At 34.6% G+C, this 16,133-nt stretch overlaps 2 protein-coding genes across 2 annotated transcripts; both read left to right on the top strand.

The window, feature by feature from the left end:
• The first annotated feature begins 273 nt into the window (after positions 1-273).
• LOC110379700 (O-acyltransferase like protein) lies at positions 274-7,594 on the top strand. Its single transcript, XM_049838155.2, has 13 exons — positions 274-501; positions 2,124-2,475; positions 2,727-2,915; positions 3,030-3,109; positions 3,442-3,641; positions 3,807-3,921; positions 4,193-4,407; positions 4,491-4,681; positions 4,918-5,053; positions 5,159-5,345; positions 6,433-6,575; positions 6,832-6,937; positions 7,124-7,594. Exons 1-13 carry the CDS (start codon positions 321-323, stop codon positions 7,210-7,212), a joined length of 2,184 nt encoding a protein of 727 aa, XP_049694112.2. The 5' UTR covers positions 274-320; the 3' UTR covers positions 7,213-7,594.
• A 2,725-nt stretch (positions 7,595-10,319) lies between these two features.
• On the top strand, positions 10,320-16,132 carry LOC110379709 (putative inorganic phosphate cotransporter). The gene is made up of 11 exons (XM_021339470.3): positions 10,320-10,478; positions 11,907-12,046; positions 12,789-12,968; positions 13,653-13,791; positions 14,040-14,260; positions 14,458-14,610; positions 14,845-14,977; positions 15,084-15,208; positions 15,300-15,422; positions 15,517-15,661; positions 15,747-16,132. The coding sequence occupies exons 1-11, from the start codon at positions 10,412-10,414 to the stop codon at positions 15,806-15,808; spliced, it is 1,488 nt and encodes a 495-aa protein (XP_021195145.3). The 5' UTR covers positions 10,320-10,411; the 3' UTR covers positions 15,809-16,132.
• Position 16,133: the final 1 nt, after the last annotated feature.

Genomic DNA, 16,133 nt, shown 5'->3' with positions numbered 1-16,133 from the left:
TACGCTTTGATCAATTTAGTGCAGCTTTGCAAAACTTACTTTTTAGTATAGGGAAACACCATACAAATTAGTCAGTTTTTTCATGCCTATTGAATGATAATCACGACTAAATGATAAGTTTCGAAGAAATCCCTCATCGAGAGATAGCAGTAGCAAATTATACGTCACTCAATAACTGCTATGATTACGATAAATTAGCGAGATTACCGGCTTATCTGCTAACAAATAATCTGATATCCGACCCGATAAATTAATATAAAAAGTATTTGTAAGCCATTATTCCTCATACTAGCTGTAGAATTCGAAGAGACTTGGACGCGATGGGTGCATTAACTTATTTTATTGTTCTGTTAGTAGTAAATGTAGTGTTTGGTAGGGAACAAGGTCGTGATGTTAACCTCAGGAGTGCGTTTGATCAGGATTTGTACGAGAATGTGCTTGATTCAGAAAAGTGTATCAGGCAGTTGACGATTTTGGCGAATAATAGCTTGGCTAATCAATGTGAGTATACATATTTTGTAGTGTGCTGATTAAGTTACATTATACAATGTGAACCAGCTTAAAGGTTTTAAGATATCTTGGTTAAGATCTTGAAGCATTTTGTTTTGTGGGTATATTTACGATTTATTGACTAACTTAAAATATATTTTTTATTTTGGTTTCATTAAGCTAGGTATCTATCATGTAATGTATTACAAGTCAATAACAATATAATATAATTTTAAACACCAAAACAATTGAAAGAGTAAGACATATAATAAACCTTATATATTACGTTAACTAATAAATAAGCTACTGCCAACTGATAAGGATGTGATTCCAAAATAAAGAAGCAATAAAATCACTTCGGAACGAATTCAAATCAAAATCAAGTTAATATGCCTCAAAAAATTTGTGTAAGTAATGCAAAGTTTATTCAACCTAAATAGACTGAGTCATTATTATCATTTGTCTCGGAAATACATGAATGGTGAAACCGATAAAATGCATTTCTTAGTCTGTGTAATGTGTTTATTGATGACGACACAAAGCTTAAAGTTTATTACTTTGTTTTGAAAAATCATAGTTATCATAAAACAGGTGTATGGTATTAATATTGCATTACAAGCTTTACACTTTTTGACTTTTTGATTAGATTATTGCAATCAATGAAATTTTGTAAGCGAACAAGTATGGTAGTTACCTACTACCACTTAAATTGATAATCTTACAGGTGTGCCGTAATTCTTATAAGCTTTAATATCGTATGATTCAATCAAATTATTTACTTCATCATCATCAGGGTTTTTTTTTTTTTAACAGGCAGTCCATTTTTCATAAACAAAGTACCACGGATTGTAAATTTTAAGTCCAGTTTTTACATAGCTTTCAAAATATTTTGCAATGTTGTTTAGACTGAAAAATACACGCTACATACACGTGCTGTTCAGCTGATTAATTCGTCTAATCGATAAAATTATTAATTATCTGAAATGATTCACTCGCTTCAGGAACTAAGTAGTGATTATGATCTACACGACAATACGTTCGTGCAAATATGGGAAATCACACATTTTTCACCTTTGTTCGGTGATTAGAAGATTACAGAATAGTGCTAATTAGTTTTTGATAACAATCAAGAATCTAATGGGGCATGAAACTAAAACGAACTTCCCTCAACTAAAATAATACAATTTTATTAAACCTGCAACATTTAGAGGTAGTAAAACAGAAATCCCACATGAGATTTAAACATCAATATTTAAGTCCATTAACATATTGGACAGAGCTGTATCGAAAGTATTTGTATATAATAAGTTTCATTAATATTGCAATTAAGTGTTGGTAGTTAATCACAAGTTAGTTGTATAGCGACATAGTTTACTACTGAATCATTACGCGAAGTACCGATGGCCGCGTTAATGGCCTAACTTTACTCGGATATAGTTCGGTAGTTAGCACAGGAACACACTACATTTAGCTTCCTCAAACATCAAGGTTTCCAGAACTATTCCTGTTAAATAAATTACTAGGTAAACAATAAATGGGACCGAATGGTTTTAAAAGCTAGGTCTTTTGTAAGCTAAGAAGATTCCATTCAGACTTTGCTTCTGTATTTCTCAATAACAAAAATATTGTTTCAGTTCTCGATGCCAGTGGAAGAATCCCAAGTGGTCTCCTTACCGGCAACTGGAATGACCTCGGAGATTACCATCAATGTCTCAGCATCCACCAGTTCGTCAACAACACAGAATTCCAAGGGAAATACTGCACGATCAGAATCCCTATCAACCAGACGTACATTGACATCCCCGAAGGTTTCCCAAGACCTGAGGACTGGCCTGACCTAATACCTGATGAGTGGCCCGAAATTGTCTTCCCACCCGGTCTATTCCCCCAAGCTGATAGGAAAACACTCCGTGAAATGGAAGACTATAGAGGACTGCAGAATTATGTTATGGGAATAACTGGCATGGGAGAAACTCCGGAAACTAGGTAAATACATCACTGTCCATTTATCAATGAAAATGATAACGATATAATTAATTAAGGAAGTGAATGCAGGTGACCTTCAGTGATAATAAAGCTCTCAGTAATCTAGTAAATTCGGAAATCGTGCAGACTGAAGGTCCCATTTTATTCATGACAAGCTACTTTCTTTAATCGTTAAGAAAACACCTTCAAAATCAATAGCTTGTACAACTGTTGGACGAAATAATTTTAAACTATTATTTGTTTTGTTGCAGATTCTTCCCATTGTTGATAGCAGCGTCTCAACGTGCCATGTTGTCTGTCTGCATTCCTGAAGCGTGCAGCCCCACGGAAGCCGTAGACTTCTTCCAGTCTAGAATCCCCTTCCTCAACTTTACTTTTGAGGAGTACTACTGCAGATTGCCCAATGACAAGCCTTTTGTTGCTGCCGATTATGTTGCTATGTAAGTTGTTTTGTTATCCGTATTGTTTCTTTTAAATGCCGTCTCTATCTCCCTTTTGATCTTTTTTTAATTCAAGATTTTGCAAATATTCATTTGTTATTTTTTCCATTTCAGATCTATACTCTCCTTCATCGGATTGCTCGTCTTACTCAGTACAGGTTACGACGTGTATCAAAACAAGATCGCTAGACGAGGTAAGTTCATTGACATTTACAAATCAATCAAAGTCAAGACCCACTGAATGCGAAAATCGAATAGTCTATTGTTACTGCAGTCTTTGTGACGTTTACTTAGTTGTTTAACAAAACACATGAACGATAACAAACCTCGTGATATTAATTACGAAATCAACGTGACTTGATTTGCAATACAGTTTGTATTTATTATCTGGTGTACAAATCTTAATAACAAGTGATAACAAGGTTGCAGACATCTGGAATACGATTTCTTTAAAGATAATACGTATAGACCTTAAAACTCACAATATATTTCAAAGCACTCCTAATAGAAATAATTGTCTTCACAGCTCCATCACGCATCAACGGCTTGTTCGTCTCATTCTCCGTCTACACAAACACCCGTCGGTTTCTGAACTTCAAGTCAGCACCCGGAGCCCTCGAGTGTGTTGATGGCATCCGAGCCTTCTCCATGATGTGGGTCATCGTTGGCCACACCTACAGTATGACGTTGCTTGGCTTCGTTCATAATGTTGGCGATATCATGAACGTGAGTATCTTTCAAATGTCTTTTGTTTATTTGTAAATTTTCACGGGGTTTACTCCTAAAATCAGTAACTACTTTCTCACATGATGAGTGATATGAGTTACATAATGGGTTACAACAAAGACTACCAAGTCATAGACTTAATATAACTTATCGTTTTCTTTACAGTGGTTAACCTCGTTCGGAGGCATATGGATAAACTCAGCACCAATTACTGTGGATACATTCTTCATGCTCAGTGGCATTTTGGCAGTTTACACGTGTATTGGAAAAATCACTAGAAGTAAGTATCATAATCTGGCCCTTTAATCCGAATGGAAAAATATTATTATTTGCTTTATACTTCTACAGTGTTTTATCTTAATAAATCTGGTTACGAAATCGATCATAGTTTTAAAGTATTAGATGTTATCACAATAATGACCATTAGGCATTAGATACGATTGTTGGATGATTAATAATGGCAAGCTCATGTTGATTTGTAAATTCAAAACATCAATGAATTCTGTAATAATCTTCCCATATAATTCTAAACAAAATTATTTTACTTACAGCTCGGTTCATCAAGACCATCCACCTATTCTACTTAAATCGTTTGCTGCGGATGTTCCCACTTCTGGCGACGATGGTACTTCTCCAGGCTTCTCTCTTCAACCACGTCTCCGATGGACCCTACTGGATCAACCAGGCTCATGCTGCAGAAAACTGCAGGCAGTACTGGTGGGCTGCCTTACTGCATATCCAGAACTACGTCAACCCTCTTGAAATTGTAAGCAACGTTATATTTTGACTCTTTGTAATCTTCTTAATTTTTATAAACGTTCAAAGCTAACTTTATTCTCTTCTTTTCAGTGTCTAGCTCAAACCTGGTATCTATCAGTGGACATGCAGTTGTACTTGATCTGCCCAATTATCCTCGTGTTTCTGTTCGGACGTGAGCGCATCGCTTGGTGTGCGCTCACCGCTATCGTTCTTCTCTCTCTCGTCTCATCTTCACTGTACAGCTTCTTAAATAACTACTCTGCAGCGTTAGCTAATCCAAGGTAAGCATTTCATAATATTTTGGAACTTATAAACCATAATAAATTATTATCAGTTGATATAAACGCACAGTCATATATTTTGTCACGCATAACAAACATGGTATCATTGATTTCACTAATTGCGATTATGATAATATCATATTCGACTTAACGAAATTGTGCCTCGTCCTTGATATTATTGTCATACATTACTTATTCTGTATTTACTATATCTAATCAGATCCATTTGTTTTCAGGCGTTTGGCCCAGTTCCAGGAGTATGTCCAATATTATTACTTCAATACATTGACCAGAGCTCCTCCATTCTTCGTGGGAATGATTTACGGTTACCTGTTGTACTTGTGCAAAGACAAGAAAATTAGGATATCTAAGGTGAGTTTCATGTTGAACACTAGAGATCTTTGCAATATTAACTCGACTGCTTATTTATTAGAGCTGCATGTTGAAGGTTAAATTAACATTGTCTCATTATTTCAGTTCAATGTGGCGATTCTGTGGATGCTATCGTTCGCAATGATGGCTTTCTGCATCTTCACCATTTACCCTGTGATGCAGCCTGATCACACAGCCCAGGTCTTCGACAACTTCCTCAATGCTTACATGCGGGCTATTTGGGCCATTGGCTTGGGGTGGCTCATTTTTGCATGCGTACATGGCTATGGAGGTAAGAATCCATTTTTATTATCAAACTCTAACTTCTGTCAGCGGTGCCACCTGCATCCCGTGGGAACTTTGTCACGTGTTAGAATAAAAAGCCTCTCACAATGTGTAAATGTTTAAACCAGTAGTTCCTGAAACGTTCAGTCAAACAAACCAATACCTCAGTAAATAAATATTTATATAGATAATCCAAATTTTAATGTAGCCTAAATAATTACAAAGCATAATTGTTTTTGGAATCAAATATTTCAAAATGTAAATACAAAATATGGAAATGAATTTCCTGTTAAACTTAACTAGAAACCAATTAAATTACAGTTAATTTGAAAATTAATATTTAATAAGCTGGACTACATTTGATATTGTGTTGCGTGCAGTTTTGTTAATGAATATTATGTATTCAGTATCGTGGTTAGGTTATTAGTTAATTGTAAGTTATACAAGTACACGTAGGTGTAGGTATGTTACACGTCAACAACATGCAAAGCTTCGCAAAATGAATGTTTAATAAACGTTCGGTTTGCGTGGGTTAAGTGTGGTCTTGAAAACTAAGAACAAAGAAACTGGTTTTAATTAATTCTGGAGTTTAAAAGCCTTTTTAAACAGTTTCAAAGTCGTTGTTTCTTTTTGACTGCATTAATTAAGAAAAAATAAAATGATGAACAATTTGAATATAAAATAGAAATGTACTAACTGCTTCTATATAGTGAGTATTTATTAGACACCCAAACAAAATAAAACAACAAAGGATCAAGTAAACAAGCTTGTATACAACGAAGTTGTAAATAAATTATTTGCTCATTATCAGCAGCCATTATTCCTACGTAGCCTAATGGGGAAGTCGGATTACGGGAATTCATTAGACGAAGCTAATATTGTAAGCTTACGACGTAAAAGGCTTACGTAAAGTTTACTTTTCTCACTAGAAGAACAAAAACTAACTAGTACACTAACAATCATTAAACTCTTTGATGTTCAGAGAGTACTTTTTCTTTGTCCTCTTTCTCCATTAAAGTATCCCTTTCACTTTTCGCGTAGTCTTTCTTTTGCCATTGCAATCAGGTACTCAAAGTATTTCTCTTTTTTCTCAGGTCCTATCAACTGGTTCCTCTCTCTTCAAGTCTGGAAGCTTCCCGCTCGTCTCTCGTACGCCATGTACCTGATCCATCTGCCCATCATCTACACCTCCACCGGTACCTGGATGAAGACTTATTACTTCAGTGAGGGAAATAATGTAAGTATCTTTATTAAAAAAACTTACTACAACAGTTTTTGTTAGTTCAAACTCTTGGTTTTTCTGATTTTTACAATGATCTTTAAATTCTGTACCTGCCATTTCAGCTATTATTTTAGTATTATCAGGCTAACCATTTCTATTTATTATTGTTTTAATACAGCCACATCTCAAATGGGTATGGCTCACTAACGCTATCTTCAGAATACTATTTAATCAATATATGTAGTAATGTAATTGTTTCTCTTCTCCACAGTTGTACAGATTCATGGGTGATATCTCGATTTCCTTCATCTTTGCCTTCATCCTTTGCGTTTGCATCGATGCCCCCTGCTCTACACTACAGAAAATGTTATTAGGAGGTAAGCTATGACTACCATTCTTGTTCTAAATTCTGCTATAGTTCATTGTATTTGGTTCAGTTTTGTATCAAGAGTTTTGAATTCTCATTTTGGGTCTAATACTTTCAAACCTTAAAAAATCAAATGATACTTTAAAATCTTAAGACATTTATAACCAAATTCCTAATTTCAATTTATTCTTCTCAGGTGGCAAGAGACCGCAGAAGCCAGCAGTGGTAGAATCTCCAGAAATAGTCAGTGCAGTAAACGATAGAATCATAAAGACATCCTTATAGAAAGCAAAAGTACAGAAGAATCAAGAATAAGACTGACCGACTGACTGACGTTAGTAAACCACCATCAAACTATGAGGTTTCTTAAACGATGGTGGAACAGTACTGAAATATAATAATGTAGGTATAATTGGAGATTTAAAACATTGTTCCTGAGTAGATTTCTATAAGATATTTCAAGTGATTTGTTGTTTCCTTAGATATTGAATTTTCTTCTCTTATTTATTGTAGTAGATTATAAATTAGGATAGATAGTTAGAAAACTCATTTTTGTTAGATTTAAGTTGTATTAATTTATTAATGTGAGAAGCTTATTAAGATCTTTTAATAATTGTAAGTAGGTATTATAAATATTATTTTGATGATTAAAAAATGATAATTTTAATTTGTTGTTTTCCTTTTGAACATTTCCTCTCATGGCTTTAATTAAACACATGCAATCCCAGGAGGCAGATCTTGAAATTTGCCTATAAATTATTTATTAAGCACATCAAATGGTTGCTGATTTTCAGTAAATACAGACTTGCTTTCAACTCAAGATGTTTCTGTCAATCTTCGGATATAGTAGCGATTGACACTGTAGATGGACATCAGTCATAGATTTTCTAAATATGCAGAGTTCCTGTGCCCAAAATCGTACGTCATTATACAATTAAACTGCAGAAGACTTATCAGTTATTTACTATACAATATTTGTTGTAATCGCGCCACACCCACGAGTTCATAAGGTAGTAGATAAGGTAGACGATAGGGCTTAAGAAGGAAAACATACGATATTGCGTAGTAGCATTAGTGGTAAGACTATTAGTACCGTAAATGAGGTAGAATTGTTTTATGCCTTTATTAAACTAGGCATTTTTTTCCTAGAGTCTAGTTTACTATAATGCCGCACTATTACAAGCAGAAGAATTAGTAAGAGGCTTTTTGCAAAAGACGTCTTAGAATATTTTCTTCGAACCCTTCGCTCATGAGTACATACATTGCCTACATTAGAATATACCAATATTTACTTATCCCAAAACGAACCCATGACACTACAGAACTACTTTACGAAGTATGTTCCACTGAAGCTGAGGGTATAAAATATACCCTTTTATTATGTAAGTATCTCAAAATAACCACTAGTCGGTAAGTGGTCTAGCCATTTTGTGGGAGAGCATATTGTAATCAGCATGATTTCTCCCTTCCATTAGACTAATAGTTTGGAGTCAAGTTGGTGCTTCAAGCACTTGGTAAGTTAAGCTCATATTTGCAAGAAATGCGATCGTAGCTAAAATTTCCAATTTATTAAATTGAAATCATTCGTTTTGGTTGTAGATGAAGTGATTTATAATCTTATTTTCTTACTTATGTAAATCTTAAAAGAAGAAGTTTCTGTTGATATTTAGAAAGTTAATGTTCGTAACTTTGAAGTAAAGGTCAGTCCATATTATTTCCAACGTACTGAGTATGTACTACTTTAATTTAGGAACGAAGTATAACATAAATAGGTTCATTTTAACAAGAAATAATCAAACAGCTACATATATATTATACAATTTAAAAGTTGATTCACCTCAGTCCCCTAATACCCGTGCAACATCATGATGACAGGTATAACTTATTCTGTTCACAGGGTGATAGCAAATCATTCTACAAATAAAGTGGTCCGCAACAAAAATGCTTTACTGTTTATGTATAATTATGTTTCAGTTGCAGACAAAAAGAAATAATGGCCTTTGAGTGAAAATGCCAGAATTGGTTTTTCATGCCAGGTTCACTTGTTTAGAATAAATCAACTTAAAGGATGCATAACCAATCTTGACAAGGGTTTTCATCCAATAAATTCCTACAGGCAGACTTCAATAACTGAAATTAATTTGAATAAGTCAGGTGACTTGATAAGACTTTACACAATGGGAGCTATTGTCTACATAAATGTATAATTTGTAAAAATATATTATCATACCGAACTAGTAATTTCACATAAAACCCATTTATTAACAGTGCCTGTAACAATAATAATGTATATTATGTGGACAATGCACACATAATAATTATCTTTAAGTTTAAACAGGTTACTGTGACGGGAGCACAGAGCAAACATTCAGACAAATACAATCTTAGCGATTAGCTTCTAAATATATACTTATCTTTTCACTATTATGAACACTGTTAACTTGAGTGTTTGTCCTCATCTCATCTTTTATGCCATGAAAAAGCAAACAACAAACATGATTTTGCAGTAATATAATAGTTCATACAAGAGTTCATGAAGAGAAACATACTGTCATATCCAAAATAAGTTTGGAACATCTATTTTCAAAATAAAGTGATAGAAAAAAAGTATTAGGATGCATTTAAACCAAACACGCGTACACTCATTTACGCGTAAACTAATAATTTTAGACAACAAACGAAAGAACGCACTGTATCAGTTTACATAAAACGAATTTGACAAGGAAATAATACCAGTATTGCCTAGTTTTTCCCCTTTCAGTCTAGATAAAAAGGGAACAATGCAGAGCAGAGCTAAGCCTTCAAAGCAGAATCCTTTATCAGCCGTCCGATTTACTCAGACCCTCTTTTCCTGGTCACTTACAACGATTTCACTTCAGCAAGCTTTTCTTTTACACTGAGGTAATGTAGCAAGAAATTGACGCCTTTTGCTCTTCAAGGGAAATTCCGTTATAAAGATATAATTTAAAATAAAGAAGGAATCTTCTAATTTGAGGAATATTGTTCTCTGTTAACTTTCTTACAAAAGTGTGTCAATATTTGATATCTACAAACTAAAAATAACAAATACCGAACATCTTTTTCAGGAATCAGTAAACTACTATGACAATTTTGATCTCGTAGAAGATCTAGTCATGGGTTGTAATCGTTTTTTTATCAGCCATGGGATATTTTTATGTTTTTATCAAGCAGACCCATAAAATATAACAAAAGACTTGTCATCACAAAATATTCCATAATAGTGACGATGTTAAATACTCATTAATACCGCTATTGTAGACTTTCTGATAGAAACTTACAACATCTGTCACTCAAATGTATAAACTCTACGATCTACTACCATTCAAACATCAACCTTACACCCTAAGGAATAAGGTTGCAATTAGTTTGAGTGGTAATATTTACTATTTCATACTAATAAGTTAGTTGTGCTCCTGGGTTGTCATTCCTTGCCGAGGAGCGATGTGAGGAGTCAACACCACAGATGACGAAAATGGCAGAAAATATGGACAAACTTGCGAGAAAAGCCTCAGAAGGCGGGACCCATAAACGTAAATATGTTTTTTTTATTATCAGTCATTTAAAAAATCAATTACTGAAATAAATTAATTACTTGTTATAAGTTAAGTATTTCTATGAAAAAATAGAATTAATTTTTAATTTTGTGAATAAAACTACTCTAATTTTAAAGCAATTAATAGTTTTTATTAAGTTAATAAACACAATTCAATTAAACTTTACATCTGAATTATGCATAAATCTAAAACTGAAATTCTCAAAACTGTAACAGTTCCAATAATTGATTAAAAATCTCAATACTCTGCACAGAACTTTATAATCGATCAATCCTTAAGAGAGGTTCGATCAAACAATGCCAATCACATTATCCTCTCGTCGATATTTTTGAGGAACAACACAACATATTACAATACTCATTCGAGCAAACGGGATAAGCCTGGGATCGATTACACGAGCCGAAGTAAACACGAGTATCGATTACAGGTCCTAGGCAAATAATCGGAGTTCACCAATCATTCCATTGGGTAAACATCTGTGGTTTACTCGACAGTCATGACTTGAGTTTTAAATGATTCCGTTACCGTATAAAATAATAAATAAATAAAATTAACTGTTGATCACCATCGTCATCATTCATCTGTTAATATCTACATGGCTTTTCTTATAATAGTATAGTTCCTTTGAGAAGGAATCTTTGTCATTTAAAGGTAAAAGAAAATACTAAACACTTTTTATGTTAGTCCTAAATATACTTGAAACTTAACTCATTACTGCATTAGCCATGCATTCGAAAACAAAATACCTTTATCACACAACAACATGCAATTTTTGCTTCAATAAATAGAGCGTTAAAAATAATAACCTCTGCACTAGAAGCTATCGAAGCAACTCAACGCTTACTTAACGATATAAAGTCCAATACGTGACGGTTCCCCGATACCCAGTAATTAAAAACTAATCCCTTCACACTGGCCGCTATTTTCTCTCATATCGTTTATTGGATTTCCTTTAATACTCGTAAGTTTATTCTCACTGGAGGATTATTTAATTTGTTTTCAATCGTTAGTGCTTTTTGTAATAGTTTTGATTTTTACTTTATTACCTTCATGAACTTATCATTTACGTCGTCATTATTGGTACCTACTACTAAACAATAATAAATATCTACACTTACCTAATGATTTAAGAATTTTTAGTTTAGTGAGTTTAGAAAGCAGAGTATGGTTTAAGCTGCCTTCGAGGATGCTCCTAGGTAACCTTATTTACTGCTGCCACCTTAATAATCATGCGAGCATGGGAATCTTCCAAACCAATTCCAAAAACTGCTGCACCTTTTAAAATGTTGGTCTCCATCACCCTCTTCACCTTGATTATCAATTTCTGCTATTTCAAGACTTTCAACTACTCTATGATCTAACCTTATATTTCCATCCTAATTCTTACCATTCCTCCCATTCCAGACTACGGCTTCGGCGTCAGACACGTGCAGATGATCTGCATGTCATTCTGCATGGTGGCACTACTGCTGGCTCGCAGCAGCATGGGCGTCGCCATCCTCGCCATGACAGATCATAAACACCATAACGGTTCTACGGCCGAGGTTTGTTTGTTTGTCTACTGCTTTAGTCAGAGTTAGAGTATGGTCATTGACGCACAACAACCTTAGGGCTTGTTGACGATGGTCCATCCTGCAACAGTTGCATTTGCTTCACGTTGCCTCAATTTTGTTGCCTTTTATGTAAGCGTTTTTAAAATTGACCAGCACCAACACGTGTTGGCATATCGGCTTCCTTCGGCATTTTTTCAGTGTACGGACTTATTGTAGAAATATCATCGTCAAAACCAAATTGCGCTCTGATAATTTAACATAATTACTAATTATGCCATGTGAATTAGATAAAAAGTATTACCTAAATCTTTTCATGCAGTTTGTTACACTGGCAGGTACTGCATACGCTATTTTTAGTATATTATCAGTTTATAATGACGCTTAAAAAATGACAAAGTGATAAGTTTGTTATTAAATAAGTCTGTCCAAATATTTTAATGTGTATCAATGGTACGTGCGCAAGATATCAGGAGATATTATTAATTACATATTAATATTATCTTTTCATTTACTTAAATCTTTCTATTTACTAAACGTAATGTAAATTGTGGAAAAGTTTGACGATGGGAAATATCTACTTCTGTCGACATATTATGTAGTACTTTTATTCAACGTGTTCTACGTATACTATGTAGTTTTTGCTTGTATTTAATTTGGAAATGCTCTATTTCTTTCAAACGCAACATTTTTTATATGTGACCTCAATATAGTAAGTTTATTTCTTCTTTTCTAGGTGTACGATTGGGACAAAAAGATCCAAGGTCTGATCCTGTCATCATTCTTCTGGGGCTACATGTGTATGCAGATTCCTGCTGGTGTACTGGCCAAGAGATTCGGAGGAAAACCCATCTTATTGGTCGCTTTGTTGGCCAACGGGTGTCTGACGGGACTCTTTCCAACTTTGGCTAGTGTGGTAAGTTCATTCGCAATTAGTGTGCGAAAATATGGGTCTTGGTACGTAAGAAAAGCATTACTACCAAGAAAAGATTATGACAGAAGTTCTTATTATCTAAGGTTTACCATTCAAATCTTAACATGTTTGTCGAAAGGTCTAGAAAGGAATATAATTAAGAAATGATCACATGACTATATTCTATTTACCATGCGCTATGTTACGTCCTAACATGGGACCACAACCATAACTTAGTTATAACTCCCATAGCTACATAATTCGCTCGTTATGTCACCCGGCTTGGTCACTAAGACGATGCATCTCGCAAAACTAATTTGAGCGATCCCTTCCTTATTCAATTAGAGCGAGTTGCCAAGTCTTATCCTGAAGTTTGAAACTATTCGGCATTAAGGATAGTTGGGATTGCGACTCAGATTCTAGGGTGATTGTTACTGAAATTTTAGAGTGAGTAATATTAATTTGATGTAACTTGACTATCTTTATGATTTATGGGATATTAAAGCGTAATTGGGCTTAAATGTCCAGTGGCCAGTTTTGTCATTGTCTGTCAAGAATCAAACTATCCTTCGGATGACAGGAGAACTTACATGGTTAATGTTTTTTTCTTTATAAGATAAATATGCACTTACCAACCAGGACAATTACTTCTAGTCTTAGACTATATAATAACGCTACCTGTTCCAGGGCGGCTGGCCTCTAGTGTGCGTGACTCGCGTGATGATGGGTCTGACCCAGGCCTGCCTGTTCCCAGCCAGCCACACACTCCTCGGCAGGTGGCTACCAACCAGTGAGCGAACCACCTACACTGGTATAGTTTATTCAGGTGAGTCTTGAAGTTGCACAAAGTCTTTCTTGTAGGTACTCATGGAATAATGAGTTATGTTAAACAAATCTACTTGCATATTTGCAACAGTAATGTAAAATGAATTTAAAGAAGACTTTGATAATTCATACAAATTGCTAAGCTTATTGTAAAACAGTGTTGGAACAGCTTTCTTAACATACAACAATTATTATTGTACTCCTTTACTACTTCAAATTCCTTTACCATTTATCTATTTAAACTTCCAGGTTCCCAAGTAGGCACAATAATAGCGATGCCTCTATCAGGACTGCTAGCTGAGACAGCGCTCGGCTGGAAGATGATCTTCTACGTGACATCTGCCATCATGTTCCTGACTGCCGCCATGTGGTACTGGTTCTCAGCCAGCACTCCTGGACAGCACTCCATGATGACTGAGGAGGAGAAGATGTATATCGAAATGGGACTTGATACTAGTAGTGAGAATAAAGTAAGTTTATGCAGAAATTTTGTAAATCCTTTACTTTATATTAAGACATTCTAATGTTTTGATACTACGTAACACTCCTCAAATATTTTTGCCTGAGGGAATAGGATAACGATTTTTTTTCATTATATTTTTTCATCCAACAATAAAATTCTGTGAAGGAAGAACTATCCTTTTAATAAGAAAAACTCATGTTCCAGCGTCGCCAACCCACACCCTGGAAGGAAATATTCAAGTCTGGAGCATTATGGGCCATTGTCGCTTCACACGTTGGCGGCAGTGCTGTGTTCATATTGTTCTTTGTCGATCTTCCCACTTACCTGGAAAGAGGCATGAATATTTCTTTGAGAAATGTAAGTATGCTGCATAAAGGTACAATGTCTTAAAAATCACTAAGAAGCTATGTCTGTGCCGAATAATTGTTGTTACTTTGTAGCCTTTGAATCGGTTTATTGTTGTATAGATTTTATGATATCGCCTATTGCATATACTCACTCATATCTATTTGTTACCATATTGGTCCTACTGGAGTTCAGTCTGTGCATGACCATTACAATATTACTAATTTCGAATGTATTTGGTTCCAGAGTGCCACATTATCAGCATTACCTTTCGTGGGCATGTGGTTTGGCTCCATAGGATCTGGTATACTCTGCCAGAAGATATACAACAGAGGCATATTAGCCCTTGGTACCTGCAGAAAAATCTTCAATTCATTAGGTAAGTTAGAATCATAAGTTTCCACATTATTTTTTCCATAATGGTCTACTGGTTCCTTAATTTGTTCTTTACAATATTTAAAATGTTTTTTTTTTTATTATTTCAGCTATGTTCGGAGGTGGACTCGGAATTATAGCACTCGCGTTTCTGGGACCCGAACACAAGAACATAGTTGTAGCTTTATTAGTTCTTGTGTTCTTCTTGGTTGGATGTATTTCTGCTGGATTTATGGTAAGCAACTTAGTTCCAGCCAGATTGCACCTATTTAAAATTCATAAAAATATTTACTTCTTTCTTATTCATACTTAATTATTTTTTTCAGGTAAACCATTTAGATTTATCACCACAATTTGCTGGGGTGTTATTGTCGCTAACTAACTTCGCTGGAGGCATTGGAAGCATTATAACTCCAGTTATCACCAGTTTTATTCTCAGAAATGATCCGGTAAGTTGGGAGTTTTTAATATGTATGTTATGCTCAAATATTCAGCTTCATTATTATATGTACCTCTATTAATGTTCTTAAATATTGTTTGCAGACGGATATCTCTCGCTGGCGGATAGTTTTTCTTCTGTTTGCGTCAATAGGCATCGGATGTAACCTCATCTACGTTATATTCGGGAGCGCAGACCGACAACCCTGGGATAGTCCCGACTACAAAGACAAGAGGAAAGCTGATCCAGGTAAACTTCGAATCTATAAATATCGTAAAAAATTAAGATAATAATAGCGTATTTACAAAATACTAACTTATTTTTGCCTTTGCAGAGGAAATGACTCCAGTATTAGACAAGAAAGAAGAAAAAGAATTAGAAGCGAGCAAACATTAAATTAAAAATCTTCAAGAAGTGTTGGTTTAAAATGTTTTCCCAAGATGACTGAAAATCAAAATGGATGAAGGAACGAAGCTTAGAAGAAACCCACCCGATTACTCTTTATAAAGCTGAGGTAGCAGACGGAATAATAAGATAAAAGCTTGAAGAAGATTTTATTTATGATCGTACATAATTTTCTGAGCATTAGCTCCTTTGTAAGATATTGTGACTTTGATTTATTTTAAGTTTAGTGTATAGGATTTGTACAAACTAGTCTTTATGTATATGTAGGTATCGATGTAGATTTTAAGCCTCTCTTGTTTTATAAATATTTGAGAAC

The sequence above is a fragment of the Helicoverpa armigera genome, chromosome 8 (assembly GCF_030705265.1).
Source record: "Helicoverpa armigera isolate CAAS_96S chromosome 8, ASM3070526v1, whole genome shotgun sequence".
Lineage (NCBI taxonomy): Eukaryota > Metazoa > Arthropoda > Insecta > Lepidoptera > Noctuidae > Helicoverpa > Helicoverpa armigera.
This window is presented reverse-complemented; position numbering and strand designations above follow the sequence as displayed.

Excerpts from the sequence above, each read along its gene's own strand:
- LOC110379700 (XM_049838155.2), top strand. The coding sequence starts at position 321 with ATGGGTGCATTAACTTATTTTATTGTTCTGTTAGTAGTAAATGTAGTG. Across the intron at positions 3,642-3,806 it reads ATGTTGGCGATATCATGAAC|TGGTTAACCTCGTTCGGAGG; the intron begins GTGAGTATCTTT and ends TTTTCTTTACAG. Across the intron at positions 6,938-7,123 it reads ACAGAAAATGTTATTAGGAG|GTGGCAAGAGACCGCAGAAG; the intron begins GTAAGCTATGAC and ends TATTCTTCTCAG.
- LOC110379709 (XM_021339470.3), top strand. The coding sequence starts at position 10,412 with ATGACGAAAATGGCAGAAAATATGGACAAACTTGCGAGAAAAGCCTCA. Across the intron at positions 13,792-14,039 it reads CACTGGTATAGTTTATTCAG|GTTCCCAAGTAGGCACAATA; the intron begins GTGAGTCTTGAA and ends TTAAACTTCCAG. Across the intron at positions 14,611-14,844 it reads TGAATATTTCTTTGAGAAAT|AGTGCCACATTATCAGCATT; the intron begins GTAAGTATGCTG and ends ATTTGGTTCCAG.